We start from the raw sequence: 13,832 nt of genomic DNA, 5'->3' as shown, positions 1-13,832 counted from the left end.
AGGGCAGAAGTTCAATATATGGCCAATGGTCTGAGTTGGATGGCCAACGTCACAATTTGATCTGTTCCTCAAGTGGCCACATCTTCCCTCGACTGTCCTAGAGCGGCTGAGGGTTGTCCAGATTTTCTGTGAAAAACTGAAACCTCGGCCTTCACTTGGGTCACTTACCAGGTTGCGGTTGATGACGCTTGCAGTCGGTTGGGAGGTGTACCATCCAGAGTTGGTACACCTCTGTTGCCAGTTTGTCAGGTGTGTAGTGTGTTCCAGTTGTGACTATAGAATTTCAGACAAATGCATGTGTTTATTTTGAGATGCTGTGCCAATGGGAACGTTTCATTAGCTGTCAGCCAATGGCGTTCTTTGGGGAGGATATTTTCCCAGCAGACAACAGAAGGTTCAATGTGTTGCTAGCTCAGTGTTGCTAGCTCAGGCAGCCACTCAAGCTGTTTTTTAATTTTTCCAATTAAGGGGCAATTTAGCGTGGCCAATCCACCTACCCTGCACATCTTTTGGTTTGTGGGGGTGAGACCCAGACAGACACGGCACTCAAGCTGTATAAATTTCAATATCCCAGAAATAATCATCATGACTTCCCAGGGATGGATACCACACTATGTTGGTATAGTGGCTCCTGAACAATGTTTTAAAAAAAATAAATTTAGAGTACCCAATTCTTTTTTTCCAATTAAGGGGTAATGTTAGCATGTTCAATCCACCTGCCTTGCACATCTTTGGGTTGTGGGGGCGAAACCCACGCAAACACGGGGAGAATATGCAAACTCGACACGGACAGTGACCCAGAGCCAGGATCGAACCTGGGACCTCGGCGCCGTGAGACTGCAGTGCTACCACTGCGTCACCGTGCTGCCCTCCTCCTGAACAATGTTGAGCAGCAGTATTCTGCTGTTGGGTAGGCCAGGGTGAGTGAAGCAGTGGGTTGGCTCTTTTTCCTAAAATTGGCACCCGCCAGTTTCCACATGAGGTTCACTGTCATCTTGACCTTGGCTGCGGTGTTCTGGCGTTGATGCCAGGATGTCAATGTATATTCAAAGGTCATGCCACCTGGCTCGGGTGGAAGGCTGAAACAACAATCTTGGCAATGTTTGGTCAAAGTCTCCATTTTCTAAAGTCGGCTTCCAGAGAACATAGATCTTTGATGAATGTTTTCTCAATGTTCTGTAGTTTTTCTGCCTGAAAAGTCAGGGCCAAGTCATCAGCATATGGGAAATGCCATAACTGTTTGAGTTTGAAGTCACTGGTATATGTTTTGAAGAGAGCCGGTGTGAGGACTGACCCCTGTGGGAGCCCATTATTCCTTATGTGTGGGCAGTTGATTTGATCTTGAAGGTGCAGGCGGAACTGTCTGTTGTTGAATATGGAGTTGATTCGTTGTAGTGTTTTCACACAGCAAATGATTTCTGAGATTGAGATTAAGGTATAAAAGTCCTTCCTGTTTATTTCCATTGTTCTCATTTCTTTTATGTTATTTTATTATTTTGGCCCATGGACCCATAACCAGAATGTGCCTTTAAGAGGAAGACTCGAGGTTGAAGCAGCCTGCTTGTCCAGGACACTCTGTTCCCAGGTTTTGTTTTTAGCCAGACTCCTGGCCACCAAATGGGTTTCAGGAACCAGGTTCAGAGGGAGTCCAATCAATTGGTTGGCTGGCAACAAGTGGGTTGGCCAGGGACAGTGTTCTGTCTGACAACGGTCAGTGATTGGTTCCTACGTGATGCTTTCTGAGAGAACTGGGCAGAAGCGATTAGACCTTAGAAGTGAAAGGAAAGATCTCTCTCTCCCCTGCTTGCTAGAGTGAAATAACTATTCTCTTGGTCTGAAAGCAGTGAGTGCCAGGCACATCCTTTTCTGTGAACTTGGAGAGATGCTGCATCTGCAGAGAAGGTAGACAACCTTGCCAGAGAAAATTATCTCTAACCTAGAAGGAAGAAGTATCAAAACAAAAGCTGAATTCCAGAAAGACACTAACTAGAAGTCATTCCAGTGCATCAAAGATTCTTAACCTTTTATTTCATTAATATTTTCTTTCCGCCACCCTTTCCCCTCTGTGTTTATGTGTCTGTGTATATGTAAAGAGTGGGAATAGTTAGGAAGGGGAGGGGGGGTGGTGGGTGTAGGGTTGGAAAATGTGTAGTAAATAGTCCGTTACATTTTCTGTCTGTTTAATTATAATACTGTACACAATAAACTTGTGTTAAAGTTACAAACCTGGTGACTGCAGTTTATTGGGATCAACCAAGGACATCGGGTATTTTAAATATAATCTCATTTCACTTGCGGTGCAACTCCGGATCAAGTGGAATTGACCGCGCCCTAGCCCAGGGTGTCGTGACAAAAGATAAGCTCAAAAAATCCTGTGTGCCACACTGTCATGGGCACTGCGTCATAAGTCAACAAGGACGTTTCATATCTTCAGACCTTTCTGAAAACCAGTCCCAGTATATGAGGTCATTGTCGGGACCTACTCAGAACAGTTCCCTGGGCAAAAACCTGCTTGTTATGGGAGGGGCATCAGTGTTTCCAGGGTAGGACTCTTTTACTGGAGGCATTGGAAAAAAAAAATAATTTACGGGATGTAGCCTCACTGGCTAGGTCATTATTTGTTGCCCATTCCTAATTGCCATGAGAAGGTGGTGGTGAGCTGCCTTCTTGAACCGCTGCAGACCGTGTGGTGTAAGTACACCCACAGTGAAGTTAGGGAGAGCGTTCCAGGATTTTGACCCAGTGACAGTGGAGGAATGGTGATTCCAGGATCTTTTCTGTTGCTGAGAGCATTGCAGTGGGGCGGTAGCTGTGTGTGTCGCCAAGTGGCATCTCTGGAAGAACACCAACAAAATAAAGACTCCGCTGTGGCGGAGTCCCTTCATGAAGGACACCTCATAAGGTGGCGGGATACAGCGGAGAGGATTAATTTCATACACTCAAGTTGAAAGATGTGGAAACTGCTGCACAGTCTGGGAGTAGCTGAGCAACAGCCAGACCAGCGGCCCAGAATCAATGCTGATGCCGTTGCTTCACAGCTCCTAATAAACGTAAGGATACCGACGAGCAGGAAAGATAAGCAGAAGGTTAAAAACAGTCTTGATGCAGTCTTCCTAGATTGTCCCAGAGCAGACAGACTTGTCAAGCCTTTGCACACAAGAGGAAGTGGCCAACGCCCTGACGACAGCCAAGTCAAACAAAGCAGCAAGAGTCAGTGGTATTTACCCAGAATTCCCAAAGAACATCAGGTTACAGGGAAGGAAGTGGCAGCAAAGCCTTTTACCAACATTCACAGCACAGGCACCATTCCAAACATCTGGCACAAATCCAAGATAATCATTGCCAGGCCAGGGAAACATGTTGGGTGCGGTAATGATGGGTGACGGATCAACAAACTAGGAGATTGTGGTAGACTGGAAATGCATTCCATTTAACTTGGCAAATTATCTGGTGTACCCTGAGGGCTGGTACCAGGAACCTATCAATTTATCATCAAAACATCTAACCTCTCAAGGGTCTGTCAGGGATGTGAATCTCCAGCCCCAATCTGTTCTGACCTACACATGTTCCCCTGTCCCACACTATATGGTTTCCTCTGAAGCAACAGGCAAACCCCTCAGTGGTAGAAACAAATGACTTTCAAAGAGATGATCCAATAGCATTTCAAGATCAGGAGCAATAAATCTAGCCTTGCCAACAATGTCCACCACCTGCCAATGAATTTTAAAAATGTAATGGTGACATGGATGTAAAACTAATGTCTGATTGTGATATTGCATGCTAGATACTTAGGAAGCCCATTAAGACTGAAAACCTATTCATTCCTATCTTGATCAAAGAAAAAGCTTTGCATTAATGAACTTTTATTCACAACTTAAGGATCTCCTAAAGTGCTTTACAGCCACTTCTAAAGTGTCGCCATCAAGAAGTGTAGATATCACTGTATTTTGAAGGATTTGTAACCAATTAAGTGCAACAATTCTATTGTTGCCCTCTGTTTTCACATTGGGAATGTTGGCCTGGATTTATGTGGTCAAATCTCTGAAGTAGGAACTTGAATCCACAACTTCTGACTCTAAGGTGAGGGTGCTACCAGCAGAGGAATGGCTGTGACATTGGGTGGGATTTTCCAACCTTTCCGACCTACGGAATGTCCCAATCACGCAGGAGGTGACCCCTCCCACTACCGGTGGGTTCACTGGTGGCAGGGCGGTCAAGCTATGCAAAAATCCATTTACCATGGGTGGGGGGGGGGGAGCCAGAACATCCTGCCGATGGATAATAGCGAGCTGTCTCAGTTGCCGTGAAACACATCGCGTGGGGGAGATGGACAGGCGGAAAATCCCGGCCACTGTTAATGATGGTAAGACTGCTTGATAAGCTTTATTGCAGTCCCAATGTTAGCTTGCCCATTGTAAGTTTGCTGATGTTGATCAGCGAGTCACAAGAATGGCCACTCTCCACAACTTGTGGATCTCTCATTGTAAAAGGTCCCAAGATAAAAATGAATGCTTTAAATGCTTGTACTTCGTGCTCTGTGTTTGACAGCCACCACTAATATGGTGCATTGTCTGCTAACATATCTTCCTGTGTTCTTTCAATTAATTGTAGCCATTCTGGCCAATGGGAACTGGGTGCGCCCGAGGATTCCTGGCAGCTATGGACACAGCTTGGATGGTGAAGAGGTGGGCAGAGGACGTACCACCGCTGGAGATCTTGGCGGAGAGGTGAGAGAGTGGGTGAGGGAGAGGGGTGTGAGGGAGGGGCGTGTGAGAGGTGCGAGGGAGAGTGGGTGAGGGAGAGGGGTGTGAGGGAGGGGCGTGTGAGAGGTGCGAGGGAGGGGCGTGTGAGAGGTGCGAGGGAGGGACGTGTGAGAGGTACGAGGGAGGGACGTGTGAGAGGTACGAGGGAGGGGCGTGTGAGAGGTGCGAGAGAGGGGCGTGTGAGAGGTGCGAGGGAGGGACGTGTGAGGTTCGAGGGAGGGGCGTGTGCGAGGGAGGGACGTGTGAGAGGTACGAGGGAGGGACGTGTGAGAGGTATGAGGGAGGGGCGTGCGAGGGAGGGGCGTGTGAGAGGTGCGAGGGAGGGGAGTGTGAGAGGTGCGAGGCGTGTGAGGGCTGCAAGGCGTGTGAGAGGGAGGGGCGTGTGAGAGGGAGGAGTGTGTGAGAGGGAGGGGCGTGTGAGAGGGAGGGGCGTGTGAGAGGGAGGGGCGTGTGAGAGGGAGGGGCGTGTGAGAGGGAGGGACGTGTGAGGGGTACGAGGCGTGTGAGGAGCGAGGGGCGTGTGAGAGGGAGGGGCGTATGAGAGGGAGGAGCGTGTGAGAGGGAGGGGCGTGTGAGGTGTGTGAGAGGTGAGGGCATGCGAGGGAGGGGCATGCGAGGGAGGGGCGTGTGAGGGAGGGGCGTGTGAGGGGTGCGAGGCGTGTGAGGGGTGCGAGGCGTGTGAGGGGTGCGAGGCGTGTGAGGGGTGCGAGGCGTGTGAGGGGTGCGAGGCGTGGGAGGGGTGCGAGGCGTGTGAGGCGTGTGAGGGGTGCGAGGCGTGTGAGGGGTGCGAGGCGTGTGAGGGGTGTGTGAGAGGGAGGGGCGTGTGAGGGGTGCGAGGCGTGTGAGGGGTGCGAGGGAGGGGCGTGTGAGGGGTACGAGGCGTGTGAGGGTGCGAGGGAGGGGCGTGTGAGGGGTACGAGGCATGTCAGAGGTGAGGGGCGTGTGAGAGGGAGGGGTGTGTGAGAGGGAGGGGCGTGTGAGGGGGGGGGGGCGTGTGAGGGACGAGCATATGAGTGGTACGAGGGAGGGACGTGTAAGAGATGAGAGAGAGCGGCTGTGAGAGGGACGGGCCTGTGAGAGGGATGGGCCTGTGAGAGGGGACGGGCCTGTGAGAGGGGACGGGCCTGTGAGAGGGGACGGGCCTGTGAGAGGGACGGGCCTGTGAGAGGGACGGGCCTGTGAGAGGGACGGGCCTGTGAGAGGGACGGGCCTGTGAGAGGGACGGGCCTGTGAGAGGGACGGGCCTGTGAGAGGGACGGGCGTGTGAGAGGGACGGGAATGTGAGAGGGACGGGAATGTGAGAGGGACGGGCCTGTGAGAGGGACGGGCCTGTGAGAGGGGACGGGCGTGTGAGAGGGACGGGCCTGTGAGAGGGACGGGCGTGTGAGAGGGACGGGCCTGTGAGAGGGACGGGCCTGTGAGAGGGACGGGCCTGTGAGAGGGACGGGCGTGTGAGAGGGACGGGCCTGTGAGAGGGACGGGCGTGTGCATGTATATTTATGAAGTAAATTGTCAGATTCCGGAGGAAGTTTGACATTTTTTCTGTACCACAAAGATTGAAAAGGCTGGCAAAGAATTGAAAAGGCTGGCAAAGAATTGAAAGGCTGGCAAAGAATTGAAAAGGCTGGCAAAGAACTGAGGGATGATCTGTTAGAGGTCTTGCAGATTACGAAGCATTTCATCAGTTAGATGTACAGATATTTAAACTTTTGGGGAAGGGTGAGCGCGGGAGTGGCTGTGTTTTCTCGAGCGCCGGCTCTTCTCATCTTTCAATCTTTATTTTATCCTTGTGCACATCTCTTTTATGTTTTGTCCTGGTTTACATGGTTTTTACTATGTGCCGAGATTTGTTGGTCAATGTTTCAGCACTTTTGAGTCGAGACAACATGTTTTAATCATTGTTAATTTGTGGCGGTTGGAAGGAGTTGGGTGTGGCCTTGTCTTTAGTGGTGTAGCTGCCTTTGAGAGGTTTTCCGACCTGACAATACGGTGCACAGCAACAGATGATGGCTGCTGGCGATGGAGGTGATCTGTCTCATAATCCTGGCTCTGCGGTACAGGATGTTAAAGTCTAATTGTTGCGAGATGTCTTTATGGCATTGGTGGTGTCGCACAAGGAGGTTCTTGCAGCAGAGGGAGCACTTTCTCTGGTGCAAGTCCGCCTGTCGTTCATCCTGAGGAATTCTGAGGAGGACGAAGTGGAACCAGTGAGGAGCCTGGTCATGCCTGGTGTCTCCGGTGAGGTGGTAGAGATGTTCGCAGCCAAGTTTGAGAACTGGCTGCCATAATTTGGGAGCCTTGATCTGGAGGCCGGGGAGCTTGGATTCTATGGGGCGCATTTAATTGTCTTGCGGCCTGGAGCAGGGTTGACCTTCCGACTCGGGTTCACTGTGGTCCTTTCCTATTGTCGGTCAAGAGGGGTTAGGGTTGGCTGTGCCATCCCCCTCTGCTGGAGCCTAGGTTGTTGACCGCATGGGCTTAGCCGAGTCGGCATATTGGATTCCATGGAAAATCCTGAAGAGTTCTCTCCATTACAAATCCTGCTTTGTCTGGATGTCTACTTTCTTTGTGCACCAGTGGAGTGGTCTTTATCCTGATGACTGCCTCATTTCTCAGTTGTTATCCTGGACTTTACTCCCCGATAGTCATGTGGTTGGCTTAATGTCAATTCATTTGTTTACAGCGTAGTAAATATTTTGGGTGTGATGTCCTGCACCTTTGGTTATCCTGATTTACTAAGGTTAATCATGTTTTGTTTTTTATATAAATTTAGATTTCATTTTTTTCCAATTAAAGGGCAATCCACTTACCCTGCACATCTTTGGGTTGTGGGGGCCAAACCCATGCAAACACGGGGAGAATGTGCAAACTCCACACGGACAGTGACTTAGGGCCGGGGTCGAACCTGGGACCTTGGCGCCGTGAGGCAGCAGTGCTACCCACTGTGCCACCGTGCTGCCTAAGATTTTATCATGTTAAGATTAATGTTGATTGCAGGATTTTTGCACAGTTTCTTTATCCTAACATATCCTTGGAGGCGGGGGTCGAGGAGGGGTCAAGGAGCAGAGCCGGAGCGGTGGCTGATAAGGTTAGATTTGCCCTCGCTATGTTCAAGGAAGGTCCCCCGGAGTTATATATTTTTTTGAACTGTGCCTTTTTCTTCAGGCTCCGGCAGACTGTATATTATCCCGTTGAGGACTGGAGTTTGTTGGACTCTACTTTAGGGGGGGAGTCGGTCATTTTTCCGGATGTGTGTTTCCCTCTTTGTCTGTTCCAACTGCTGTCAGAGCTCTTGTGAATGAGGCCGGACTGAATATCCTTTTACTGGTGGTAGGTGGTGTGTCAAATGGGGTGATCCTCCCAAGAGGGTTTCTTTTTCTCTTCTCCTGTTGGGACGTGAGGTGTTGGTCCTGTTGTTGGTATGTGAATTGGATGGTTTGAAGGGGAGGAGCAGTGCTGCAGCCTGTACGTGACCGAAGCTTGGCTTCGGGGGGGTTGTCGGGACTGGGGTGCCACGGGAATCCTTAGAGCTAGCTCTCCAATGTTTCATGTTTCTCATGGCGGTGCTGGGAGACCAGGCTTGGCATCGGATCAGTATCCTGTTGCTCCTTGGATGGGTGAACCTTGGGGCTGTTGTAGGGGAGTCCAATGTGAGTCGGTCCACATCCTAGGGCTAGGAGATGGGATTATGGAAGTTTTGATTCTTGCTCTTGCTCTCTTTTTATTTCTTCTATGGTAGACCCCAGGCTCAGTATTGAGTTTGGTTCTGTCTGGCCCTTTCTTTATCTTTGTTTTGTCATTTTGCCATCACAAAGCTGTCTTCGCTGCCTGTTCCGGCCTGGATCTGAGAAGAGTTTAAATTGCTCCGTAAGATTTCCCCTTAGCACGGGAGTTCTCGGAGATTGGTTTCTGCTTTTGTCATTTTGTTTTGTAGCTGTGGGTGAGATGTAGGTCTAGAATGTGGCCTGATCCTATTTGGGTGCAGGCATTTATCCGAGGAAGGAACCTATTGGGGATTTTGTCCCTGATTCATCCGATCTTGTTTGTTCCCAATTATGTAATGACTATTGTTCTGTGCTGTACCTGCTGTACTTTGACATCTATAACTATCTTTCTGTGCTTGCTTGATTGTTGCAAATTGTTTCGAAACAATTGAAAATCCTAATAAATAGACTTTTAAAAAATGGTTGCGCAGTGGTTGGCAATGCTGCCTCAGGGCGCTGAGGATCCGGGTTCGATCCCAGCCCCGGGTCACTGTTCATGTGGTGTTTGCACATTCTCCTCGGGTCTGCGCGGGTGTCACCTCCACCATCCAGAAAGATGTGCAGTAGGTAGATTGGCCATGCTAAAACTGCCCCTTAATTGGAATTGAAAAAAAACTTTTGGGGGTGAGTAGAACTAGGAGCCATAATGATAAGATAATTGCCGTCAAATCCAAGAGGAAATTCAGATGAATCATTTTTTCCCAGAGAGTGGAAAGAACTTTGCTCTTTTCTCGACAAATACATGGATAGAATGGATATAGAGGAATACGGCACTAGGAAGTGCTGAGGGTTTTGGCCAAGGGTAGTATCATGACCGGTACAGGCTTAGAGGGCCAAAGGGCCTGTTCCTGTGCTGTATTAGTCTTTGTTCTTTTCTCGACAACATGAAATTCGCTGCCACCAGGGGTGGTTAAGGTGAATAGCAGAGATGCACTTCAGGGAAGCTGGTTAAATCCGCAAGTGAGGAAGGAACAGGAGAATATGCTGATAGGGCGAGGTGAAGTAAGGTGTGAGGAGGTCCGTGTGGAGTATAAACACCTGGCATAGACTAAATGGGCTGAATGGCCTGTTCTTGTGCAGTTAATTCGGATGTTTACTTTGGGGTCTGACTCTGTTACAGAATGAATGGTTACTAGGTGACAACGGAATGTTTAGAATAATAATCACGTCATGGGGCTTTGCAGTGTTATTGCGAAGATTGCCAACTGGGAAAACAAACCATGAAGAAATATCACAAACCAATACCAAACATAGGCCGGAATTTTTTTCATTAACCTATGCTGTCATAGTGATGGAGTTGGACAGACTCTCAACACATAGACTCTGGGTATGAAATAATTCCTGGGGTTTGCCCTACAGATTATCTGAAGAGTACTGGGTTTATATTTTGCTGTTGCTGTTGTGGCCGGGGAGTGGTCAAAGGTTCTAGTATTATGGATCTCTTGCTGCTACTTCAGAGGTCATTCAGAATCAGCCCTCTAAGGTGGAACTAGAAAACGGTGACCGGTTCCTTTTCATGCAGGCATTTGTGCACTGGTCAATTTGGAATGGAAGCTGAGCTAGGTACACAAGGGAGAAAGGAATAGAAGTATCTGCTGAGAGGGTGAGATGAAGAGGGTGGGGAGGAGTACAAAGCTAGCACAAAACAGTTGGGCTGCAAGGCCTGTTTCTTTGCTGTAAATTCTATATTATGTGTGAAAGTTTGATTGCTTTGATTCATTTTGTAATCTGATGGCACCCACAAATAATCAGTTTTATTGAACACATCTTCAAGTTTGCATTTGGGACATCATTGTCAGATCAAGGGCAATTAGGGATGGGCAAAAAATGCTGGCCCAGCGATGCCCACATCCCATGAATGAATAAATAAGAGAGTTCTCAAAGCAGGTGAGGCATATTGGCGAAATAATATGATGCAGGGTAAGGAGAAGCTGTGTTCTCTGGTGTGTGCGAGGGAGCCTATAACCAAGGGATTATGAAGTCATTCAGGGTCAATGCTATAAAGCACTTCTTAAAAAGAAAACCATTACATACATTTACACAACACCTAATGCAACCGCGGGACCTCCCAAACTTCTTTATGTCCACTGAGGTACTTTTGAAGTGTAATCTCTGTTGCAATGGAGGAAGTGCCATGTGAGAGTACCTTTAAGAAATGGGTGTTTATAAATGGGTGTGTATATAAATATCTGTAGTGAGAGTACCTTTAAGGAATGGGTGTCGATTATTGCACTGATGTCAGCGAGTGGGTGGAACTGGGCTGTCTGTCAGCTTTTTACTTTTGTTTTAGGCTGTTTGCTGCAGGGTGTGTTTTAGTTTCGTTTTCAGAGCTGGATAGCTGCAGTCACGGCCAGACGGTGTGTTAGAGTCTCTCTCTAATCGAAAGAATGTAAATCGATCCTTTGGTGATTTAAAACTAATAACTGCTCTCAGTAGTGACTTTAACCTGATGTGCTTCTGTTAAAAGTTTTGTTTTAAGTCTTATGGATGTTAAAAGGACAGCTAAAGGATTACTTAGTGTTCTATTCTTTGAGGGTTATATTTGCATTGATGGTTGCTAAGATATTCATTGTATGTTTTGAAAAGTTTAACTTGAATTCATAAAATAAACATTGTTTTGCTTTTAAAAAATACTTTTCCATTTCTGCTGTACCGCACCTGGAGAGTGGACCCTGTGCTCCCCATACCACAATCTAGTAAAAAATGTGGGTCAGGTGAACTTAATGATACACTTTGGGGTTCTCTAAACCCTGGCCCATAACAAATTGGGGGCTTGAAGGGGATAAAAGTCTATCTATTGGATTGGCTTAGTGAACTTAAAGACAGTGAGGGGTGAGCATATTATGGTTGCTTTTCAGGTGTGGTATTTCAGTTTAAGTAGGGAGTGTGTAGTGGACAATGGCTGTTTCAGAGGCTCTGAAGTTCTGGGGTTGAGATGGTCACACGCAGTACCTTACGGACAGAGACTAAAAGCAGACTGTTAGATTTGGCAATAACATTGCAGTTAACATTACCTGACAAAATCCGAAAAGGTGAGGTAATTATGGCAGTGGCTAAGCATTTAAAGTTGCCTGAGATACAGTTTGACTCATTGGAAATGGCAAAAATTCAGTTACAAATTAAACAAATGGAACATGAGAACGAATTAAAGCAGCTTGAATACAAAAGAGAGAGAGAGGAAAAAGAGAGAGAAGAAAGGGAAACAGAAAGAATAGCCCTAGCAGAACAAAAGGAAAGAGAAAGGGAGGTAGAGATCAGGGAAAAAGATAATGAGAGAGAGTTTGAACTTCAGAAAATGGCCATGAAACATGACAGGCAGTTAAAATTGGCAGACGTAAAGAGAAATGTACAGTCGGTGGATAGTGATGAGGATAGTGAGAAAGAGCATCATGGTCGAAGGCTTGGTGGGAAAATATTTAAATATGTCCAAGCATTGCCAAGGTTTGCCGAGAAGGAGGTAGAAGCCTTTTTCGTTTCATTTGAGAAGGTAGCTAAACAAATGAAATGGCCACAGGACATGTGGATATTACTGCTTCAAACAAAGCTGGTAGGTAGAGCTAGTGAAGTGTTTGCATCACTACTGGAGGAGGCATCTGGGACGTATGAGGAGGTGAAAAAATCCATATTGGGTGCATATGAACTAGTGCCTGAAGCCAACAGCCAAAGGTTTAGAAATTTAAGGAAAAAATTTGGTCAAACATACATGGAGTTTGAAAGGCTCAAACAGAGTAATTTTGTTAAGTGGATAAGGTCTTTGAAAATAGACCAAACGTATGAAGCTCTCAGAGAAATTATACTTTTGGAGGAGTTTAAAAATTAAATTCCTGATGTAGTGAGAATTCATGTAGGAGAGCATAGGGTTAAAACTGTGAGATTAGCAGCAGAAATGGCAGATGATTATGGATTAGTTTATAAATCAAAGCTTGGTTTCCGACATCAGTTTCAGCCTGTGAGGGATAGAAACTGGGGCATGAGAAATACTCAAGTGGTAAAGGTAAAGGTGATCTGATGGGAGATAATAAGGAGAGTGTACCTCAGATTAAAAAAGAAATCCAGGAGGGTGGAAGAGACATGAAACGTTTCAAATGTTTTCACTGCAGTAAACTAGGCCATGTAAAGTCACAGTGTTGGTAGTTGAAGAAAAGCACTAGGAAGGCTGATGTGGTAAAACAGGATAAGACAGTGGGGTTTGTTAGAGTGTAAAGGAAAGCCCAAGTGAAGCAAAGGAGATGCAAAGGATTGTACAGCCTGATCAAGAGGTGATTGGTAAGAAGGTGCCAGATCTCTTGAAAGAATTTACTTGTGTGGGTAAAGTTTACTCATGTGTATCAGGAGGAGTAGGTAAAGATGTCACAATTGTAAAAGGTACGGGAGCTAGTCAATCTTTAATGGTAAGAGATGAGGAATGATGTAGTCTAGGAAGAATATTGCCAGAAAAGGTGGTAATATGTGAAATTCTGGGAGTAGGAGTGTTCAATTATATAAGGTAAGGTTGGAAAGTCCAATGAAGAGTGGTGAAGTGGTAGTAGGAGTAATTGAGAAAATATCTTGTCCAGGAATACAGTTTATCTTGGGTAATGATATAGCTGGATCGCAGGTGAGAGTGATGCCTATTGTGGTGGATAAGCCAGTGGAAAATCAGCCAACTGAAGTGTTGAAGGACGAATATCCTGGGATTTTTCCAGATTGTGTAGCTACAAGGTCGCAAAGTCACAGGTTAAGACATGCGCGTTCTCCGACCCGGATGTGCGGGGCCCCCTATCTGCAGCAATAGCTGCTAGTTTTACGCTGGTCCACTGCTAGCCCCCTGCAGGGCTAGGAATATGTGGGTCTTTCAAGCCACATTTTTCTGGCGTGAAAGTCCACAGTTTTTACGACGGCGTGCGGACATGGTCCCAAAAACAGAGAATCCAGCCCAAAGTCTTCATATACAAGGCAGTGGAAATCTGACACGCTTCCATCCTGGAAATCTGGAACGTTCTGTATGCTAAGTCAGGGTAGTGAGGGATGTGGAATTAAGGCATGTAGATGGAGTTATTGAGGCACAGTTCAGCTGTGGGGTAAGGCTGGAAGGGCTGAATGTGTCCGCGTGTGTTAGATAGCAGAATAATGCTGACAGTAGCCCATTGAAATTGCTCAAGGCCCTACGTTGCGATTATGAACCTTGAGCTGGGAATGCCAGGAATGAATCTGTAACTGGGAATCCTTGGGTGGAGATGGAACCATCAAACCAAGATGCTGTGTATCCAATACTACGCCTGACCCTCGACAGGCAAAACACACCAAAATACACTGTTGTGAAGAC

General features: G+C 47.2%; 1 protein-coding gene across 8 annotated transcripts in view; it reads left to right on the top strand.

Annotated features, from left to right (window-relative positions):
- Window positions 1-13,832, top strand: part of mical2a (microtubule associated monooxygenase, calponin and LIM domain containing 2a) — a 353,275-nt gene that overhangs the window by 138,111 nt on the left and 201,332 nt on the right. For all 8 annotated transcript variants that reach the window (XR_005461915.1, XM_038807962.1, XM_038807967.1 and 5 more), the window contains exon 9: window positions 4,612-4,727. Coding sequence is in view for 7 of the 8 variants with exons in the window: in XM_038807962.1 (XP_038663890.1) it covers window positions 4,612-4,727 (116 nt within the window). In the remaining variant the exon portion in view is untranslated. The remainder of the gene's footprint in view (window positions 1-4,611; window positions 4,728-13,832) is intronic.

The sequence above is a fragment of the Scyliorhinus canicula genome, chromosome 9 (assembly GCF_902713615.1).
Source record: "Scyliorhinus canicula chromosome 9, sScyCan1.1, whole genome shotgun sequence".
Classification (NCBI taxonomy): Eukaryota; Metazoa; Chordata; class Chondrichthyes; order Carcharhiniformes; family Scyliorhinidae; genus Scyliorhinus; species Scyliorhinus canicula.
This window is presented reverse-complemented; position numbering and strand designations above follow the sequence as displayed.